The sequence below is a fragment of the Neoarius graeffei genome, chromosome 11, assembly GCF_027579695.1.
Source record: "Neoarius graeffei isolate fNeoGra1 chromosome 11, fNeoGra1.pri, whole genome shotgun sequence".
Taxonomy (NCBI): domain Eukaryota; kingdom Metazoa; phylum Chordata; class Actinopteri; order Siluriformes; family Ariidae; genus Neoarius; species Neoarius graeffei.
In genome coordinates, this window is record NC_083579.1 from 8,300,877 (window position 1) to 8,316,944 (window position 16,068).

Here is a 16,068-nt window from a genome sequence, read left to right on the forward strand (position 1 = left end):
TCCAGCCTGATGAGCATCAACAACACTTTTTCTGAGGTCCTCAGAAATCTCCTTTGTTCGTGCCATGATACACTTCCACAAACGTGTTGTGAAGCTCAGACTTTGATAGATCCCTGTTCTTTAAATAAAACAGGGTGCCCACTCACACCTGATTGTCATCCCATTGATTGAAAACACCTGACTCTAATTTCACCTTCAAATTAACTGCTAATCCTAGAGGTTCACATACTTTTGCCACTCGCGGATATGTAATATTGGATGATTTTCCTCAATAAATAAATGACCAAGTATAATATTTTTGTCTCATTTGTTTAACTGGGTTCTCTTTATCTACTTTTAGGACTTGTGTGAAAATCTGATGATGTTTTAGGTCACATTTATTCAGAAATATCGAAAATTTTCAAGGGTTCACAAACTTTCAAGCACCACTGTAATTCTCAATTCTGATTGGTCAGAATGTCTTGATGTGCAGTATGTTTACATGCACACTTATATTCTGTTATTATTCCGAATATTACAGTATTTGGAATTTGATACGTATCGTGTAAACACCAGATTCCACTTGGATATTCCGAATTTAGCATTCTCCGATTAACACATGTTGGATACGCCGATATTATTCAGGTTTTAGGAGCATTCTTTGAACATACAGTACCATTCAAAAGTCTTAGGCACGTGTAAAGAAATGATGTCGGCTTGATTATGACACACACAACCTCTTACCTGTTTACTATTAGCTCTGTGCAAGACAACAAACCAGTTAGACAATCAGAGTATGTACAGCTGCATGGAAACATGAATATTGATGGAATATTTAAATAATATTGGTTGGATTTGAGTAGTATATCAGATATATTCCATTCAGCTTCATGATCTTGAATGAGTCGAAGACGAGTAGCTGAACGGAATATATCTGATAGACCATGAAAAAAGCCAGCTCATATTATTATTATTATTATACATACACACTCTCTTCATATCAGCATACTTGAAGGCCAACACAAGCTTAACCGTGAGTCAGCGCAGCAGTGAAGTCACCTTCCAGCTGGTGTAGCGTTCATCAGCACTGTTAGCGAATGCTAATAAAGCAGTCAAGCCAGTGCTCTCTATCAAGAGCAAGTAGCACAGGCTAACGACCGAGAAACTAAGATTTCTGCCTCCAGACTCTTCTTCCATGCTGCATGCTCCCTACAGTATTTTTCACTCAGTATTCATTTCCCTGTGTAATTTACTGAGTTACTTTTAAAATCAACATGGACACCTACACACAACGGAGCGACCTGACAGCCAAAATTCTCTCAAAATCTTCCATATCTAACGAAGCAAACCTGGCGACCATGTTTGTTTACACATTGTCACAGTTGCTCGCTAACTCAGAAGTTTGACATCTCCGATGTGTCTCTCTTCCAGTTTTTCGATGTCCATTGGTATGTTTTTCTCTCATAAATATGCGTGAAGAATATCTAATGAAGTTCTGGTAGCCTTTCAGGTGTTCAACGCATCTTCCTCTTTCCTGGCAAACAAAGAAATGGTTCAGCAGAAAACTTTATCATTGGATATTCGCATCAGCGCCGACGTGTGACGTCATGTTGTCTTGACAACCATGCAATATCATAAACCATATTCATCGCTCATTCTCCATTGAGTAGAGTGACGCAATACACGTAGGATAAGCGATATGATAACAATGCTGCATGCTATCAAACCAAATGAGTGAAACCTGCTAGAAGGGAATAGAACACGTTTTTATTCCATCGAAAAAGTGTCCTGTATGGATAATAATTATTTTTATTTTCCATGTAAACAGCTTAGTAGGAATACTGCTACAAATTACAGGTTTTACTTATGCATTCTACTGAGAAATAAAGAAATCGAATCCAGGACAAGATGATTGAGACGATTATTAGTCAGTCATATCAGCTAATCATTGCAGCACTGATCATTACGAATTATTTTTCATATTTGTTAGAGAAGGGGCGGCACAGTGGTGTAGTGGTTAGCGCTGTCGCCTCACAGCAAGAAGGTCCTGGGTTCGAGCCCCGGGGCCGGCAAGGGCCTTTCTGTGTGGAGTTTGCATGTTCTCCCCGTGTCCGCGTGGGTTTCCTCCGGGTGCTCCGGTTTCCCCCACAGTCCAAAGACATGCAGGTTAGGTTAACTGGTGACTCTAAATTGACCGTAGGTGTGAATGTGAGTGTGAATGGTTGTCTGTGTCTATGTGTCAGCCCTGTGATGACCTGGCGACTTGTCCAGGGTGTACCCCGCCTTTCGCCCGTAGTCAGCTGGGATAGGCTCCAGCTTGCCTGCGACCCTGTAGAAGGATAAAGCGGCTAGAGATAATGAGATTTGTTAGAGAAGCTAATATATATGAAATTTCTATGTTGAAAAAAAATCGTTCAACTGTTGTTCCACTCGCAATAGAAACTCAAACTTTCATTCATGAATGAAATTGAAATATATATATATATCCTTCTCACCCCCGGCGGGGGGGGGTGGTATCCATGTCATCCTCAAGCTCGGGTCCTCTACCAGAGGCCTGGGAGTTTGAGGGTTCTGCGCAGTATCTTCGATGTTCCTAGGACTGCGCTCTTCTGGACTGAGGCTTCAGATGTTGTTCCTGGGATTTGCTGGAGCCACTCTCCCAGTTTGGGGGTTACTGCCCCAAGTGCCCCCACTACCACGGGGACCACGCAACCCTTGACCTTCCACATCTGTTCCAGCTGCTCTTTCAACCCTTGATACTTCTCAAGTTTCTCATGTTCCTTCTTCCTGATGTTGGCGTCAGCTGGGATCGCCACATCTATCACCACCACCCTCTTCTGCTCTTTGTCCACCACAACTATGTCCGGTTGGTTAGCCAGGATCTGTTTGTCAGTCTGGAAGCTGAAGTCCCACAGAATCTTGGCCCTGTTGTTCTCAGCCACCTTCTGTGGTATGGCCCATTGGGACTTGGGTATTTCTATTCCATACTGGTTGCAGATGTTCCTGTATACTATCCCAACCACTTGGTTGTGCCTCTCCATGTACGCTGATCCAGCTAGCATCTTACACCCTGCTACTATGTGCTGGACTGTTTCAGGGGCTTCTTTGCACAGTCTGCATCTTGGGTCTGATCTACTCTGGTAGATCCTGGCCTCTATGGCTCTTGTGCTTATGGCCTGTTCTTGTGCTGCCATGATTAGTGCCTCTGTGCTGTCTGTCAGTCCTGCATTATCCAGCCACTGGTAGGATTTCTTGATATCAGCCACTTCCTCTATCTGACGGTGGTACATGCCATGTAGGGGTTTGTCTCTCCAGGTTGTCTGTTCCTCCTCCTCCTCCTCTGCACTCTCATCAGGGTTCTGCTGCCTGAGACATTCACTTAGCAGTTCATCCTTTGGGGCCATCTTTCTGATGTATTCTCGGATTTTCGATGTTTCATCCTGGACCGTGGTCTTGACGCTCACTAGCCCTCGGCCTCCCTCTTTCCGCTTAGTGTATAGTCTCAGGGTGCTGGACTTGGGGTGGAACCCTCCATGCATGGTGAGGAGCTTTCTAGTCTTGATATATGTGGCTTCTATCTCCTCCTTTGGCCAGTTTATGATACCAGCGGGGTATCTGATGACTGGTAGTGCGTACATGTTGATGGCTCGGACCTTGTTCTTACCATTCAGCTGACTTTTCAGGACCTGCCTTACTCTCTGGAAGTATTTGGCTGTGGTTGACTTCCTTGTGGCCTCTTCATGGTTTCCATTAGCCTGTGGGATGCCAAGGTACTTGTAGCTGTCTTGGATATCACCTATGTTGCCCTCTGGTAGGTCAATCCCTTCAGTCCGGATCATCTCTTTGAGACCATCCGGCCACACTTGTCCAATCCGAATGACATCCCTATGTCATCGCTGTAGATCCGGGTGGTGTGGATCAGCGAGTCTATTTCTCGCTCGTTCCTGGCATACAGCTTGATGTCATCCATGTAGAGCAGGTGGCTGATTGTTGCCCCACTACGGAATCGGTACCCGTAGCCGCTCTTCATGATGATCTGACTGAGGGGGTTCAGGCCTATGCAGAACAGCAGTGGTGATAGCGCATCTCCTTGGTATATGCCGCACTTGATGTTGACTTGGGCAATGGGTTTTGAGTTGGCCTCTAGGGTTGTCTTCCACATTTCCATTGAGTTCTGGATGAAGGTCCTTAGGTTCCTGTTGATCTTATACAGTTCCAGACATTCCAGTATCCATGTGTGTGGCATTGAGTCGTAGGCTTTCTTGTAGTCAATCCAGGCAGTGCACAGGTTGGTCTGTCTCTTCTTACAGTCTCGGGCGACTGTTCTATTGACCAGTAGCTGGTGCTTGGCTCCTCTGGTGTTACTGCCAATTCCTTTCTGTGCCTCGCTCATGTATTGAGCCACATGCTTACTCATTTTTGCCGCAATGATGCCTGACAGGGCCTTCTATGTTGTGCAAAGACAGGTAATTGGCCAGTAGTTGGATGGGATGGGTCCCTTCTGGGGGTCCTTCATGATTAGGACTGTCCTGCCTTGGGTTAGCCATTCTGGGTGGGTCCCATCCCTCAGCAGCTGGTTCATCTGTGCTGCTAGGCGTTCATGGAGTGCAGTTAGCTTCTTCAGCCAGTACGTATGGATCATATCGGGGCCTGGTGCTGTCCAGCTCTTCATCTTTGACACTCTTTCTTGGACGTCTGCCATTGAGATGGTTACTGGTTCTTGTTCTGGGAGGTTGCTGTGGTCAGCTCTTAGGTCCACTAACCATTGGGCATCGGTGTTGTATGATGCCTTTCTTTCCCATATGTCTTTCCAGTATTTTTCCACCTCAGCTCTTGGTGGGTCTGACCGGTTGTTGTTCCCCTGCCATTGAGAGTACACCTTGGCTGGTTCAGTGGAGAACAGCTTGTTTATTCTCCTGGCCTCTCCTTCCTTGGTGTATCTCTTCAACCGGGTGGCCAGAGCTGTTAGTCGCTGTTTGGCAGTTTCGAGTGCCTCTGGTATGGAGAGTGAGTTGTACTTCCTGGGTGCCCCTTTATTCACCATGTTCCCTTTCTGTAGTTCAGCTAGCTGGCTAACTTCTTTCCTTGCTGCCTTTATCTTGGCCTCTAATCGTCTCTTCCATGGTGGATACTGTTTGTTATGTCCCGAGCCCACCTTGTGTCCAAGCATCTCCATGATTACTGTTGCTGTACTGTGTATCAGCTTGTTGGTCTCAGTGATGGTTCTTGTGGAGATTGTCTTCAGATCAGCATTCACATCTACTAGTAGATCTTCTGAAGGTACTTGGCAACTCAGCTTCGGTATTCGTCGGGGGCTCCAGGTTTCCAGTTGGGTCACGATCTTCCTTCTCAGGTCAGCAGCTCTTGTGTTGAGGCTGTTAGCTGTTGGGGCTTGGTACCCAATCTCTGGTTGTGGGGATGATGACATCTCCCCGCTGACCTGTCTTCCTGGCTCCCCCTTGCCGTAGCATCGTTGTTGTATTTCATTAATCTCTAGTTGTGATAGCAGATTTCGATTATGGATGTTGGAACACTGGGCTAATAGCTGTTTCTTTGTTAGCCTTGATTGTGGGTTTCGAAGTATCCAATGGTCCCACATTCGCTGCATGTATCCCCTCTCTCTGGGATTGCTTGTATAGTAGCATTCCAGCAAATCCGTATTTTCTGTCCTCGTCCATCGATGTCTTGTTCCAGTAGCCCATTTCTCATCAGTTTGCCCTGGTTCCCTAGCAACTGACGCAGACCTTGTTGACCCGGGCGACGTCTGAGCCGGTATGACTCTATCAGTTATGTTTTCACTCATTCCTGAGGTAGGCTGATATATCATGAGGGGTTTTGCCTAAGGACCCTTACTGGATGATGTTTTGCCCCGACCGGGATTCGAACCCCTATCTCCTGCGTCGTAGTCAGTGAGCGTTACCACTGTACTATCCAGCTGATCATCAGCCGCGCGCGTCCGCGGGGGGGGGGGGCGAGGCGTTCGCACGGCGTGGCGCGGGAGGCGCGTGTCGGGAGGTCGGGGGAAGAGAGCCTTGAGAGGCGCGAGGCGCATCTGGGTTTAGGAGGACGGAGGCGCCTAGCGGGCGCCTGCGAGCCTCCAGCCGCGGAGGCGGCCCCCCCCCTTCCCACGTGGGGTGGGGTGGGTCGCCGTCCGATCGATTGGGATAGCGACCCTCAGACAGGCGTAGACGGGGCCGCAATGTGCGTTCGAAGTGTCGATGATCAATGTGTCCTGCAATTCACATTAGTTCTCGCAGCTGGCTGCGTTCTTCATCGACGCACGAGCCGAGTGATCCACCGCTAAGAGTTAGGTATATATATATATATATATATATATATATATATATATATATATATATATATATATATATGCACTGCCTAAAAATGGAGTTCCTGATGAGTGGATGAGCACAAAATCAACCTGAATATAATAATAATAATAATATAATAGCACCATGAATGAACCATTGAATTGTGTAGTGTTGCGTATTTCTATATAGTCAATCAATCACTGCATTGTCTTGTGACAGTGAGACCAATAATGCAGTCATGAATACATATTTATTCCTTTCTTTGACACCGCATGCCATGTGCCAGACACAACACCATGACATTTATTATGATGTGACTCTGCTGGGTGCCTGGTTGACAGCAGTGAACCAGCGCTTTCACTTTACAGCATTACTGTATAGTTACCATCTGAGATCAAACTTGACCTGTCAAACCGCTGTCTGGTTACATCTGTCACATCTACCGGTATGCGTGTTGGTGCACATGCAGCGCCATTAGGACTAGTTCCCATGCACCTGTTCCTGATTAGAGGGCAATCACAGCGCATACATATAAGGACTCTCAGTAACACACAGATTTTGTGAAGTATATGCTCTGTACCCTGCGTCTAACATTACCAGGCCTTGTATTTTGTATCGCTTTTCTGGTTTTGATCCTGTTTGTGTTTTTGGACTGTGAGTATTGTGTTCCCTCTGATATCCTGTCTGTGCCTCACTCCACCACTGCCTGTTTTTCGACTCTGCTTTTGTCTGCGTCTTGGATCTGTTAGATTTGCTAGTGTGTTTTCAGTGAAACTCTTCCTGCACTTACATCCATCTATCGCCATTACATGACAGAAACTATCAGTTGTCATGAATATTTCCCGTAAAATGTGTTCATAATTCATGATTAAAAAAAAGTAAATTAAAAATAAGTGCTGGATAAAAACTCATCTATCTTATGTAAATAAAGATATAAATTTTGTGTCCAGCGATCAAGTGTTTATGAGATACGTTGCCTTGCATTTACAATTGGGTTCCCTGTGGTGGTACACGGACATTGTTCATCGTATATACAGACATCGTATGGTCGCAAAAAGCATCAAGAATCAGGCTGATGCTTTACCATATTTTCATTGCGTATAAATATAAACAGAGTTCACGTCCATCCAGTTAGCAGCTTGATTCCACTTTGTGCTTTTATCATGATTAAAATGTGAATTTGTGTATTTGTGTCTTCTAGAGAGAGAAAACCTACCGAGTCAGATTGTCCCTCTGTCTCAGGCCGCTTTGCGTATCGTCTCCTCCAGGAGGCGCTCTCCTGTACTGAACAAGCACAGGAAAAGATGCTGGAGCAGGGTGAGAAATACACATATGCAAATACACTACACAACACTACATATGTCAGGAATAAAACACTTCGGGGCATGCGGTTATAGGAAAATAATCAGTTAGCGTTCTCATCTCATTATCTCTAGCCGCTTTATCCTGTTCTACAGGGTCGCAGGCAAGCTGGAGCCTATCCCAGCTGACTACGGGCGAAAGGCGGGGTACACCCTGGACAAGTCGCCAGGTCATCACAGGGCTGACACATAGACACAGACAACCATTCACACTCACATTCACACCTACGCTCAATTTAGAGTCACCAGTTAACCTAACCTGCATGTCTTTGGACTGTGGGGGAAACCGGAGCACCCGGAGGATACCCACACGGAGAACATGCAAACTCCGCACAGAAAGGCCCTCGCTGGCCACGGGGCTCGAACCCGGACCTTCTTGCTGTGAGGCGACAGCTATAACCACTACACCACTGTGCCACCCATCAGTTAGTGTTACCACACCAAATTGGATCTTTTTTTTAATAACAACTCACTTTCTATTCCTCTTATATTACAACAGTGTCCCAATTATTATTATTTTTTTAAATTAAAGATTTATCAAGTACTTTGCATTCATTTATTGTTACTTTAAATGCTGTGGAAGAGTCACAAAACAAGTTAGTTCTTGTTATCACTTATATTACAGCAGCTATAAAGAGTCGCTCCCTCACCAGCATCTCTTTTGTTCTCACTCTCTTGAAGTCAATAAGATGAGTATTAAACTCATCTGTCCCAAAGCTATTTCAAAGCACTCACACTGGAGACGGCTTCCATAATTGCGAACTAAACATCTCTTCTCAAAAAGTTCACCATATCAAACACGTATTTTTAACCTGGTTAAGTGGCTGAAGCATTTTACAAGTCGCTATGTAAACTGTTACTATAGAAATGTATTCAAAGGAGCACATTTGGAATGATATGCCAAAGGAGGCATGGAACAATATATTGTGCAATGATAAATCGCGATACAAATTCATGACGATTCGAACTGATGAAATAAAAAAAAGAGTTGTGATTATTATCAGGCTGCATAATCTCTTAGTTTTTCCTCACTGTAATTGTGTTGTTTAGACAGCAGAGGGTGCAATAACATACAATAGTGGGAATATACATGACTTTAGTGTAGGTGGAAGTAACACAGCTCTAATGCTGCGAAAACACAAAAACAGATCTAAAACGTGAAAGAGGTGTTGTGTGATTGTGTACAAATAGATTTAACAAGAAATCAGAGCTCTCTTTTTACAGACTGCTGAAAGATAAAGAAAAGAGAAGCAAATAAAGGAAGTACAATGGTTATAAAAGTTTATTAAGAAAAGCTTTATTTGTTATTAATTTTTTTCCATTTTTAATTAAAAGGAATATTTTAGTTAATAGACTATTATATTTTACTCCAACCTTTACAAATGTAGGTAAATAATTACTGTTGGTTATTAAGAAAATGAAACAAAATGCTATTTTTAATTTAACATAAAATATATATGTTTATGAAGAATAGGAAAATACATTTTGCACTTTTTTTGGTAATGTTTTGAATTTTCATCTGAGCTCCATCCGGGACATGGAGAACCAAAACCATGACACAAACCCCTGTGTGTCACTCGTGAGGAAATCAGTGAATTGTTTTGATAAATTTAGGTACTTTTTTGTGAATGTGTCTGCAGTGACAGAAGGCCATGGCAGTGTATGTTTATATAGGAAGTGACCGATGGATTAACCAATCAGATTTTGATTTATAGTGGGAGGGACCAAAAATGTATCACTCTAGACCTGCTTGAAGGCCAACGCAAGCTTAACCGCGAATCAGCGCTGTCAGCGCAGCAGTGAAGTCACCTTCCAGCCAGTGTAGCGTTCATCAGTAGTGTTAGCGAATGCTAATTAATAAAGCATTCAAGCCACTGTTATCAATTGAGAACAAGTAGCACAGGCTAACGACTGAGAAACTAAGGATACATCCACACGACAACGGCAACAAGATTTTTTTTTTTAAAAATATCGCGTCCACATGGGCAACGGATCAGTAAAATTTCAGGTCCATATGGCAACGCAACACTTGCTGAAAACAATGCAATACACATGCCACACCACTACGTGCGCTGTAAGACGGTCCCATCGGAGACACCAGAACAATAGAAGAAGTAGACGCATGCGCATAAACCCCTTCTTCTGTAGCATTAGCCACACGAAGTTTTGATTATTAATCAGTAGTGTAAAACGAAAGAGGCGGAAAGAGGAATGAATGGGGTAGATGGAAGCCGGTACGCCAACATTCTGATATCCTCCAGAATTCTTTAATGGTCCGGAATAAATTGAATGCTACACATTGATGGATTACTTTGTTCTTCTACGCCCTTTTTGAGGAATGTATTGTCGGACTTAAACCAACATCTGAAGAGGTGAGATCGCTCCTTTTTTTTTCCTATGTTTGCTGGTGGGATTGTTTTTGTTTTTGGAAAGCGCACGGGTGGTGCGCAGTTTGGTACTGCTTCCGCAGTGTTTGGACTAAAGACTCTGCCCTAAGGGCTATTCTCTCACTCTCTTTCACTCTCTCTCTCTCTCTCTCTCTCTCGCTCTCTCTCTCACTTTGCACCATTATACAATAAATATTCACAGTGAAAATATTTTGTAAGCGCGTTTCATGAACCAAGTTATAGGATTTGTTGACAACTCGCATCGAGTTCGTTACACTTCTACCCGGCGTGAAGCACTGACAGTCATGTGGTTGTGACATCATCGTAAACAAATCCATTCTACTCATCCAGACGACTTCGCAATGGCTCCGTTGCCAGATTTTTTCACTCTGGAACCTGTTCTCAAAAGATTTCGTTTTGGGGTACCCAAAATGCCGGTGCCGTGTGGACGCCAGGCCGAAACGATAAATAATTTTATCAGATTCACCTGAATCCGTTGCCGTGTGGACAGGGCCTAAGATTTCTATCTCCAGACTCTTCTTCCATGCATGCTGCACACTTGCTACAGTATTTTTCACTCATACTTAATTATTCATTTCCCTGTGTAATTTATTTAGTTACTTTTAAAATCAAAATCGACAACTACACACAACGTAGTGCCCTGGCGGCCAAAATTCTCTCAAAATCTTCTGTATTTAATGAAGCAAACTTGGCGGCCATGTTTGTTTAAAATTGTCACAGTCACTCACTAGCATAGAAGTTTTACATCTCTGGCATGTGACGTCATGTTGTCTTGACAACCATGCAATATCGTAAACCATATTCAACACTCATTCTCCACTGGGTAGAGTGACGTAATACATGTAGGATAAGCGATATGCTAACAATATTGCATGCTATCAAGCCAAATGAATGAAACCCACAAGAAGGGAATAGAACGTTTTTATTCCATGGAAAAAGTGTCCTGTATGGATAATAATTCCTGATATTCCACTCTGATGACATCACTCCTAGTGTTTTCCTGAACCAGTTGGCGAACCGGTTCAAAATTTAAAATTATTTTGATTAACTTGATTTTTTTCGTGTGTGTGTGTCCATATAATATAAAGAACATTACATGGCGGTACGAAGATATGAAGTTTATCTTCGAGTGGTGAAAATTTTTCACTTGTTTGCTTCGCTCACTTGTGAATATGTTCACCACTTGAAGATAACCTTCATATCTTTGCACAACCATGTAACATCCTCTATATATACTGTGTGTGTGTGTGTAATTGTCCAGAGGTTGCTCAGGCTAGAGGGCAAATGGGAAAGGCAGAGCAAGTGTGTCACGTGCAGCAGATGCATTTCTTCATCAAGGTTAGTCCATATAGTCCTCTCAGTATTTTGTTCTCAGGCTTCATTGATACACTAATCACTCACACACACACACACACACACACACACACACACACACACACACACACATGCACCAAGCCATAGTTATAATGTTCCAATAATGTTAATAAAAGTGATATAGTGTGCAGCCCTAATGATAGCTCAGTGTTATAAATTCTCTAACACACACTTTCTCTCTTTCCTCGTTCAGGTTTTATTGCCTCTAATTGATCAGTATTTTAAAAATCACCATCTCTACTTCCTGCCCAGTGTGATGTGTTCTCTTAGCAACACTGCTCATGCTTCCAATAAAGAGAGAGAGATGGTTTCTAGGTAATGAAACATTTTATAGCAGACATACGTGTGTGTGTGTGTGTGTGTGGCTGCTCAGCTGCATCTACATCTTCTTTCTCATGTCCAATGTCCCATGGCTTTCTCCGTCATTCCACTTTTGAACCTGCGTCCATCTGCATCTACCTTCTTTTGTTTCCTTCTTCCATATTTTCTTTTTCTTTTTTCCTCCTCAGTTTGTTCTGTAAACTGGCAGCTCTCACCAGACTCAGGGTTTCTCTGTTCGGTAAGAGTCTGGCACAAGTGCGTCATACTTACACATTTTGCTGTTTCCATCATGATTTTTTTGTTGCTTCATTTTTCACTCTCATATTTCAGTATTTTAGCCAAAAGCATGTTTGAAATGGAGAGGATTTGGTTATTTTAGTGTTTATGGAATGATAATATTGCATGCTATTTTATTTTAATTAATCAATCAATCAATTAATTAATTATATTTTTATTAATTTAAATTATTTATTTATTGAATTATTTATTTTATTATTTTATTTAACTTTATAGGCTAGCTGGTGTAGCATGTAGCTCAGTGTGGACTGGGTTTGAATTATTATCTTTTGGATTCATTTTTATTTTATTTAATTTTCTCAGGTCAAGATGCTCAGTGTGTGGTGAGCTGTCTGCAGATCCTGGCACTCTCTCTGGATGCGAAGTAGGTAGTGCTGGAGTGGTCACTTTGTGTCCTAACCAGTTTTTAGCCTTGAGCTTAGCATTGTCCAAACTGCACGTCTGAATCAACACACACTCACTTTAGAAGATATGGTTCAGCTCAAGAACATGGTTTGTACATGAAGAGTTTCATTAGGAAAAAAAAAAAGTCCAAGTCCTTGGGAAAACCATGGCCTAATGGTTAGAGAAGCAGCTTTGGGACCAAAAGGTCGCTGGTTCAATGTTGTACATCACTCTGGATAAGAGCATCTGCTAAAAGTCCAGCTTAGAGTCAAATCTGAGTGTTGGTACCTGTGGGGTCTTCAACGTGAGACCAGAGAATGTACTGTTGTAACCAAGACTTTGAGGGGTTGAGATCAAGTCAAGACCAAGAACATGGCAGGGTGAGACTGAGTCAAGACCAGGACTAGACCAGTGTGCGTGAAGGGGGATGGGGAGAGATGACAACCATAGACAAAAACGAAAATCTCAAATTAGCAATGAGTCACATTATTGGCCACATTTGAAGCAGAACATTTTCCATCCAATCACAGTAACACTGTTAACAAATAAATCAGACAATGCACAGGCAATTTAGTGAAATTGCAGGGTGGCACGGTGGTGTAGTGGTTCGCACTGTCGCCTCACAGCAAGAAGGTTCTGGGTTCGAGCCCAGTGGCCGATGGGGGCCTTTCTGTGTGGAAGTTGCATGTTCTCCCCGTGTCTCTGTGGGTTTCCTTCGAGTGCTCCGGTATCCCCCCACAGTCCAAAGACATGCAGGTTAGGCTAATTGGTGGCTCTAAATTGACCGTAGGTGTGAGAGTGAGTGCAAGTGCGAATGGTTGTCTCCATGTGTCAGTCCTGCGATGATCTGGTGACTTGTGTACCCAGCCTCTTGCCCATAGTCAGCTGGGATAGGCTCCAGCTTGCCCACGACCCTGCACATGATAAGCGGTTACAGATGATGGACGGATGGATGGAAATTTAGTGAAATCCCCACATTTGTGGTCTTCACCGGTCTTGAAATAAAATCCAGAGTCCTCTATATCTGTGACCAAGACAAGACTGAGTAAAAATGCGGTGGATTCCAAGACGAGACCGAGACCTTCAAACAGTGGTCTTGATGCTGGTCTTGAGTCCTACAATAGGAAGAGAATGTTCTGTTTGATGCAATCCTGTGGGAGAAGTGGCTCAGTACCTGGAACAAACTCCTATTTTGTGAAAACAATTGGTTTCATAACAATTAGACTTGGGGCGGCATGGTGGTGTAGTGGTTAGCACTGTCGCCTCACAGCAAGAAGGTCCGGGTTCGAGCCCCGTGGCCGGCGAGGGCCTTTCTGTGCGGAGTTTGCATGTTCTCCCCGTGTCCGCGTGGGTTTCTGCCGGGTGCTCCGGTTTCCCCCACAGTCCAAAGACATGCAGGTTAGGTTAACTGGTGACTCTAAATTGAGCGTAGGTGTGAATGTGAGTGTGAATGGTTGTCTGTGTCTATGTGTCAGCCCTGTGATGACCTGGCGACTTGTCCAGGGTGTACCCTGCCTTTCGCCCGTAGTCAGCTGGGATAGGCTCCAGCTTGCCTGCGACCCTGTAGAACAGGATAAAGCGGCTAGAGATAATGAGATGAGACAATTAGACTACATTTGTGATGATCTTTAATATCTTATCCATCGTCTAGCAAATTATTATGTCACCTGCTAAGATCTAAAATGATATGACATTCCATTACGTGGTATTTAGCAGACAATCTTATTCAAAGCGACATACAACAAGTGCAAAAGTCAGGTACACAAAGTGCTGAATTTCTAGACAAGAAAGTTCTCATGCCAACTGAACAAGTAACAGAATAACACTGAGTGTAATATTCTGTTGAAGTACCAACATTCAGCAAACAGCCAAGGAAACAAACCAACCATACAAATGAAATGACAAAGTACAACTTGAAGGTGGTCAGGGAGTCAGCAATTCTGACCTCAATGGGAAGGTCATTCCACCAATGGGGAGCCAGGATAGACAGCAGTCGAGCAGGCAGGGCAGGAGCAGAGAGTCAGAGGGGCCAGGTGACTGGTAGTAGCCGAGTGTAGTGATCTGGCTGGCATGTAGGGTCTGCTCAGACTCTGGAGGTATGCTGGCTCTAACCCCTTGAGAGCCTGGTAAGCTAGCACCAATGTCTTAAATTTGATACGAGCTATGATAGGTAGCTAGTGCAGGTCAGCAAACAGAGGGGTAAGGTGGGAGGAATGAGGGAGGTTGTAGACCAGGTGGGCTGCAGCATTCTGCATGAGCTGGAGGGGTCTGATGGCAGATGCCAGAAGGCCAGCAAGGAGAGAGTTCCAGTAGTCCAACCAGGAGAGGATCAGCGCTTGGACCAGGAGCTGAGTAGTGTCAGTGGTAAGAAAAGGGCAGATCCTTTCAGATGTTGTCGAGGAGGAATCTACACATCCGGGTCACTGCAGCAATGTTCGCTGAAGAGGAGAGTTTGTCATCGAACATGACCCCTAGGTTCTTTGCACTGGGTGACGGTGACCTAGAGATGTCCCCCAGGAAGATGACGATGTCTGGGGTGGAGAGGATAGAGCGGGACTGTAGATTACCTCTGTCTTGCCTGGGTTGAGCTTCAGGTGATGGTTGTCCATCCATAGTTCTTGATGACAGAGGGGTCTAGGGTGGGTTTTTTCAGCAGAGGAAACCATGGCCTAATTGTTTGAGAAGCAGCTTTGAGACTAAAAGGTCACCGGTTTAATTCCCTGGATCAACAGGAATAGCTGAAGTGCCCTTTGCCCTTGAGCAAGGCACCTAACCCCCAACTGTTCCCAGGCTGCTCTGGGTATGTTGTATGTCACTTTGGATACGAGCATCAGCTAAATGCCTGGAATGTAATGAAACTGTTTTTGTTATTTTTTTCAGATAGGTGCATGTGATTAGTAATCAGAAGACTATGACCAGAGATAATGGTCTTGTGACATGGCACGGGAGCCGACAGAGATGTAACATAAAGCATAATTATAGTTCTCAGAACATTTTGTTTGGATTTTTGCAATTTTTGCCAGATATCTATCTATTCAACTTACCAGCTACTTACCAACCAGTTTTAGCTGGTGTGTAAGAATGGGAAATCTCCAAACTGTCCTGAGCTCTGGACATCTGAGATTAGAGTTTTGCAGCCCTACTCTATACAACACGATTCTTGTATCCTAGTTGATTCTTCATCCTAAAATGCTAATGAGATTAACAATGAGTCAAATCTCGCATGGATCAGTTAGCATGATCTCATTTCTGTAACTCTACATTTGGTCTCTTGCGTCCTCGCGGCAACATCTCCTCATGCTTATAAATAATTCATCAGACAAGTAATGATAGAGTAGATTGCTTTGCGCAAGTATTAACCCCTCTTTCCACATTTTGTAGTGTTTTAACCAGGGAGTTAACTGGTGCATGTACCATATGATTTGTAGAATAGGTCTAACATTGTTGATTGGATTAATATTTGATAGAACCACCTTTAGCTGTAATTACAGCTATAAGATGAAGCTACACATTCAAAAAATATGTCTCTGTCAGCATTGTATATCTGGATGCTGCTAATTTCGCCCTTTCTTCTTAGCAACTTTGCTCAAGCTCGGTCAGGTTGGATGGAGCCCACTAATGAACAGGAAATTT

At 43.7% G+C, this 16,068-nt stretch overlaps 1 protein-coding gene and 1 pseudogene across 1 annotated transcript in view; one reads left to right on the top strand and one right to left on the bottom strand.

The window, feature by feature from the left end:
* Nucleotides 1-16,068, top strand: part of ryr2b (ryanodine receptor 2b (cardiac)) — a 210,519-nt gene that overhangs the window by 101,854 nt on the left and 92,597 nt on the right. The window contains exons 58-62 of the mRNA XM_060933368.1: nucleotides 7,492-7,607; nucleotides 11,321-11,397; nucleotides 11,627-11,748; nucleotides 11,943-11,992; nucleotides 12,355-12,415. Coding sequence (XP_060789351.1) covers nucleotides 7,492-7,607; nucleotides 11,321-11,397; nucleotides 11,627-11,748; nucleotides 11,943-11,992; nucleotides 12,355-12,415 — 426 coding nt within the window. The remainder of the gene's footprint in view (nucleotides 1-7,491; nucleotides 7,608-11,320; nucleotides 11,398-11,626; nucleotides 11,749-11,942; nucleotides 11,993-12,354; nucleotides 12,416-16,068) is intronic.
* Nucleotides 6,148-6,288, bottom strand: LOC132894711 (5.8S ribosomal RNA; annotated as a pseudogene).